We start from the raw sequence: 6,322 nt of genomic DNA, 5'->3' as shown, positions 1-6,322 counted from the left end.
TTAGACGGATATTCCACTTGTTGCAGAACTCTTTGAAGTTTCCGGACATGAACTGAGAGCCATTGTCCGTTATGATCTCGTACGGCAAACCGTGACGGCAAATGATGTTCTTCCAGACGAAGGTGCGGACTTCCTTGTCCGTCACCTGAGAGAACGCTTCGGCTTCAATCCATTTGGTGAAGTAATCAGTGAGGACCAGGATGAAACGACGTTGGCGCGAGGTCGGCATTGGCCCGATGATGTCCATCCCCCACCTCATGAACGGATAAGGGGCAGCAGATGTCCGCAACAGCTCAGTGGGACTGTGGATGCTCGGAGCGTGACGCTGGCATTTGTCGCACCGACGAGCGTATGCCTCGCAGTCAGTGTTCATAGACGGCCAAAAGAATCCCAAGCTTCGAACCTTAAGGGCGAGTGCTCGGCCTCCCGAGTGGTTTCCTCCTGCTCCGTCGTGAGTTTCAGCCATTACTCGGCGTACTTCATCGCCCTGGATGCACTTTAAGAGAACCTTGTTCGCGGTTACTCGGTGAAGTTCGTCGTTCATGATGACATAGTGGGCGCTGCGTCTCTTCAGGCGTCTCGCTGCCCACTTATCTTTTGGCAGTTCTTCTCGTAGGAGATAATCCAGGAACTCGACTCGCCAATCGACTGGGGTGTCGTCACGATCGAGCATCTCAGTGTCGGCTTGATCCGGTGTCTCAGTTTCGGTTTGATCGGTGGTGGATCGTCGAGTTGTTGCAAAGATTGGAGCGATGGGAGAGCTTTCGCCGGAGGAAGAATCGATGCTCGGTCGATCGATCCGCTGTATGGGTATCGTCCTTTTGACCTGATCGTGGAGTTTGCTCCCGAGTGCGGCTAAGGCATCGGCGCAAACGTTCTCTCCGCGGGGAACCTTGGTGAGTTCGAAGAAATCGAATTCCCTAGCGAGCTCCTGAACCACTCGGAGATACGCATCCATTCTATCATTGCGAGCATCGTAGTCGCCGCTAAACTGGCTAGCGACGAGCTGCGAGTCGCAATAAGCACTCAAGCGTTTGGCTTTGACGGCTCGGGCGAGACGAAGACCGGCGATCAACGATTCATACTCTGCCTCGTTGTTAGAGGCCGGGAAGCCGAAGCTGAAAGACTGGCGGATGAGTTCTCCTGTTGGCGATTGAAGCTGGACTCCAGCACCGGATCCTTTGCTCGTCGATGATCCGTCGACATGAAGAATCCAATTGGGACTCGGGACATCGAGGTCTTGTGCAAGATCTGGCGTGAGCTCGACAAGGAAGTCGGCGAGGACTTGAGATTTGGCGGCTGTTCGACATTTGTACGTAATGTCGAGTTCACTCAGTTCGATTGCCCACTTGGTCAGCCGGCCGGCTCTGTTGGGATTTTGCAGGACGGTGCGGAGCGGTTGGTCGGTCAGAACTTCGATAGAGTGTGACTGGAAGTAGGGTCGTAATTTCCTCGCGGAGTCGACGACGGCCAGAGCCAGCTTCTCAAGGGTTGGGTATCTGGTCTCCGGGCCGGTCATGCGTCTGCTAGTGTAAAAAATCGGACGCTGCTCGCCACGGTCCTCCTTGATCAGGACACTGCTGACGGCTGCCGAGGAGACAGCGATATAGAGAGACAAAACGTCTCCTACGTCTGGCTTGGCCAAGACGGGAGGAGTCGTTAGGTATTGCTTGAGTTGGACGAACGCGTCCTCGCATTTATCATCCCAGATGAACTTCTTGTTCCCTCGGAGGAGATCATAGAAGGGAAGACATTTGTCGGTAGATCGGGAGATAAAGCGATTAAGGGCGGCGATGCGTCCTGTTAGTCTTTGAACTTCGCGGCAGTTTCTCGGACTGGGGAGGTTCAGGACTGCTGAGATCTGTTTCGGGTTAGCCTCTATTCCCCGTTGCGTGACGATGTAACCAAGGAATTCGCCCGAGGAGACGCCAAACGTGCACTTTGCGGGATTCAACTTCATCCCGTACTTGTTTAAGATGGCGAAGCATTCCTTCAGGTGAGTTAGGTGGTCGTCGGCTCGGAGCGATTTGACGAGCATGTCGTCGATATAGACTTCCATTGTCTTCCCAAGCTGCTCGGCGAACATTCGGTTGACAAGCCGCTGGTAGGTTGCTCCAGCATTTTTTAATCCGAATGGCATCACCTTATAGCAGTAGGTTCCCCGATCGGTGATAAAAGCAGTTTTCTCCCGGTCGTCTGGGTGCATCAGGATCTGGTTATAGCCCGAGAAGGCGTCCATGAACGTCAACATCTCGTTACCGGCCGTCGATTCGACTAAGCGATCGATGCTAGGCAACGGGTAGCTGTCCTTAGGACACGCTTTGTTGAGGTCGGTAAAGTCGACGCAGACGCGCCATTTACCGTTCTTCTTCTTGACGACCACCGGGTTGGCTAGCCATTCCGGGTAACGAACTTCAGTGATTGAACCGGCACCGAGTAAACGCTCGACTTCCTCTGCGACTGCTTTGGATCGCTCTGGTCCCAACTTTCTTCTTTTCTGCCGGATGGGTTTGAAGTTGGGATCAACATTGAGTTCGTGGGTTGTGATAGCCGGATCGATTCCCTTCATATCAGACATTGTCCAGGCGAATGTGGATAGGTTTTGCTTAAGGAACTCGAGAATCTTCTGCTGCATTTCGTCGGGCAGAAATGCGCCTACTCGGACTGATTTGCTCGGATCCGACTCGTCAACTGGTACTTCGAGAACCTCTTCCTTTTGCGGGCAGACTTTGCTCGTGGGAGGAGAGACCGAGTTGACAAGTGATTGGGAGCGCTGGATTTTAACCGTGGCGATCAAGAGATCACGCGCGGCCTGCTGATCGCCTTTCAGAGTTTTGATCGATCCGTCTGATCCTGGGAACTTAACACACTGATGATACGTTGATGCGATTGCTCGCATTGAATGCAGCCATGGGGTGCCGAGTATAACGTGGTAAGGGGCTTTGGAACCGACCACAGAAAACTTGACTGTCCGGGTGACCCCGCATGCGTGAACCGAGAGGCGGATTGTGCCTGCGATCACTTCTGACGAGCCGTTGAACCCTGTCAGGGTCCGAGTAGAAGGCTTGACGTCATTGAGGTCAATCCCCATCTTTACGAGGGTTTCGCGAAAGATGATATCTACCGAGCTCCCGGTATCGATAAGTACTTTTGTGACGTCGTACTTGTCGACACCGAGCACGACGAGCAAAGGATCGTTATGAGGGAGGTGCACGCCGAGTGTATCGTCAGACGAAAAGGTAATCGGCTGATCGTCCACTTGCTTCTGGGGCCACCGTTGGGAAGTGGTGGCTTGCCTTCGGTGGTCTTTGACTGCTCTTACCGAATCGCCGCAGGGAGGCGATCCACCCATAATGACGTTTATCCGGGGACGAGTTTGTGCTCGCTTTGCGCGGAGCACGTCACGGAGGTCGTTACTCGATTCGGCAGTATCCCTTTTCTTGCGGTTAAGGGTTGTCCGCAAGTCACCGATCTTCTTGTTGAGTTTGTCTCGCAGATCGCAGTTCGGCTTGTCGGCGCACTGCCTTTGGGAGGATTCTTGTGCCGAAGCTTTCGCGGCGCGATTCGAATCGATCTGTCGGCGGAGATCGGAGGAGACTGGCGTTTCCTCGGCAGCGGATCGAAACTTTTGATCGAGGAGGGAGCAAAGATCCGTAGTGCTGTCTAGGTTTTTCGTGTCGTCGTCTTCTTCGGACGAGGACCCGGATTCGTTCTCTTGTTGCGGTTGGGCGCGGATCACTTCGATGCGCTGGCGATTGGTCGGCTGATCGTCATCTGCCGAGTCGTCGTCGTCATGGTCTCTCGAGCAGCTTTCTCCGTATCCTTCGACTGTTTGTCGTTTTTACGGTTCTTGCCCTGCGATTTACGCTGAGCCTTCTTGTCTTTGTTCCTGCTCCAGCTGTTTTCTCCTTTTGGCTTTGGTTTAGGCGGCTGGATCTTGTAATCCCCGCTTTCGATCGAGGAGAGGAACTGGGCGTAGAGGGATTTGCACTCGGTCGTGTCGTGTCCCTTCACGTCGTGATACTTGCAATGTTTCGTGAGATCGATGGGAGTTCTGGTCGGTCCTGGAGCCGAATCGACTTTAGCCACGACACCAGCACTCGGGGTACTGGGAGATGCATCTGGAGAGTCGGTCTCTCGCTGGTAAACATTCCACTTTTTATCGTGCAGGACCATGGTTGAGACAGGGGCGTTGTTCTCGTCCACGACGTAGAGGAGACCTCCTTTTTTGCCGCCGTTATCAGCTGGCGCGTGCTGACGTGGCTCTGGCCGAGCACCCGCACTTTTGGCTGCGACCGGCTTGGCAGCGTTCTGCTTCCGAATTATTGCCTTGGTGTCTTCTTCCATTCGGATGAAATTGTGAGACCGGGCAATAGCATCGGGAAGTGAAGTCGTGGGGTTGGAATACAGGTCCTTACGAAACTTCGAGTTGACGAGGAGAGTGTTCATCAAAGCGTCGATAGCGATGTGATCAGGGACGTCGACTCGGGAAACGATCGTCTTGAACTTTTCCATGTAGTCCTTGAGGCTTTGGTCCTTTGTTTGCGCCATATTCCACAGGCTGGAAGCGGTTGCTGCTCGCTTGGTAAACATGATGTAAGTCTTGAGGAAAACGGCTGATAGGTCTCGGAAACTGCGAATCGAGTTCTCGCCGAGCTGTGAGAACCAGGTTAGCGCTTGTTCGTTGAGTGTTTCGACGAAGAGCTGACAATATCCTGCGTCCTTCTCTTCGTCGGAAAGGCGAGCTCTGGCCATAGCTATGTTGAAGGCTGTCAGATGTTCGACGGGGTCGCCGCCGGGTTTGTACTCGGGGAGACGGAGCTTTTCTATCTTGCGGAGTTGGACCCTGGTTAGCTCGCTAGCGAAGGGCGAGCGCGAAGTAGAGGCGATGACGCTGTCGATCTGAGGGGCTGCGCTCGTCGCTTGGTGGATCTGCGAGCTCATTTGTTGGAGGCTGAGTTTGAGCTCGGCGATCTCGCGAATCGTCGTCGGATCTGCTGTCGTCGGAGTAGGGTATACGGCGGGAGGACCGTTAGGGTCAGATTCGTCCACAGCGCGGTCTTCTGCCGGCGTTGGGGGGAAGAGATGCCGGCAGACGGGTTGGGAACGGTTCGTCGGTCCAGCGGGAGCAGTGAGGGCAGCCACGAGAGCAGCGAGCTGCTCATTCGTCGTTTTCTGGACTTCTTCTTGATGCGCGAGGCGAGCCATCACGGAGCTCATGAAGTCCGACGAGAGAAGAGGAGGAGGAGGCGGAGGCGTAAGCTCGGTCGCTTCGCCGGAAGAGCCGGGGTTCGAGTCACCAATCGTCATACTAGACTAAGAAACGTTACTCTGATCAGCCCCACGGTGGGCGCCAATTGTTTAAGGTGAGTTTGGTCAACAAAAAGTAGAAGAACTCAAGAGTGGGATGAACAGAGACGTTTTATTAGAGTCGGAATAACGAGGGTACAAGAGTAAGAAAGCCGGCTAGTCGATGCTCGGTGAGATCCTAGCCGGAAGTACAAGAGAGCGGCGAGATACAAAGAGAATAAAGGAAACCCTAATCTTGCCGCAAGTCTGTCTGTCTATGTGGTGATACCCTTCCTTCTTGTCCTCAACTCCTTATATAGTCTCCTAGGTCGGTTAGTCTCGACCTAATTCGCTTCCCTTTGGTCATGGGCTTTTCGATATACAGGCCCAATCGGGATGACTGCTCGGCCCGAGCTGTTTGGTTGCTCGCTTCGGCTGCTCGTCCTCTAGCTAAAGTAGTCACGAGCCGAGTCGGGGTCAGTCGAGGAGCCGACGCCGAGCCGACCGCTCCCTCCTTGATGGTAATGGGCCTCCTGTTCGCTGGGCCTTGTGGGTGGTGACAATCCATCCCCAACACTGTCGTCGGATGAGATTGCCTGATATTCCAGATCATATCCAAGAGGTTCGCACGAGGGAGAACGTGGTAGTCACTGTACGAGGAGATGTCTTAATTGTTAAGAGCGAAAGTCCTTTTTTGTCCGAAACATGGAACTTTAAAATCTTCAAGATGGATTCATCAAATGGGCTGGAGGAAATTTTTTCTTTGGGAGATGAGGCGATTATTTTAGATTTGGGTATTACAGTGCTTGCTAAGGACCAGGATGGCATCACTAGTAACTCCATTTACTTCACAGGCGATGAGATAGGTTGGTACGAGTGCGACACTGAAATCTTTGTATTCAATCTCGATTCAAAGAAGGCTGAACAACTACCACCACTTGTTTCTTCCTCTGTTTCATTCTCTAGAGCTCGTTGGTTCCTACCAAGTTTCAGGAATGATTGATCCCTACCTATAGGGGTTTCTCTTCTTTGT

The 6,322-nt window shown here is 53.3% G+C and overlaps 2 protein-coding genes across 2 annotated transcripts; both read right to left on the bottom strand.

Annotated features, from left to right (window-relative positions):
- Window positions 1-17: 17 nt before the first annotated feature.
- Window positions 18-3,091, bottom strand: LOC130502679 (uncharacterized; the record flags this gene model as incomplete). The annotated part of the gene is made up of 4 exons (XM_056997463.1): window positions 2,414-3,091; window positions 1,546-2,371; window positions 342-1,299; window positions 18-254 (listed from the first exon to the last, which is right to left on the bottom strand). Coding segments are annotated over exons 1-4 (2,699 nt in total), but the record flags the coding sequence as incomplete, so codon positions are not given.
- A 644-nt stretch (window positions 3,092-3,735) lies between these two features.
- Window positions 3,736-5,310, bottom strand: LOC130502678 (uncharacterized). Its single transcript, XM_056997462.1, has 3 exons — window positions 5,301-5,310; window positions 4,615-5,186; window positions 3,736-4,422 (listed from the first exon to the last, which is right to left on the bottom strand). The coding sequence occupies exons 1-3, from the start codon at window positions 5,308-5,310 to the stop codon at window positions 3,736-3,738; spliced, it is 1,269 nt and encodes a 422-aa protein (XP_056853442.1).
- Between the last annotated feature and the right edge of the window lie 1,012 nt (window positions 5,311-6,322).

The sequence above is a fragment of the Raphanus sativus genome, unplaced genomic scaffold (genome assembly GCF_000801105.2).
Source record: "Raphanus sativus cultivar WK10039 unplaced genomic scaffold, ASM80110v3 Scaffold0653, whole genome shotgun sequence".
Lineage (NCBI taxonomy): Eukaryota > Viridiplantae > Streptophyta > Magnoliopsida > Brassicales > Brassicaceae > Raphanus > Raphanus sativus.
This window is presented reverse-complemented; position numbering and strand designations above follow the sequence as displayed.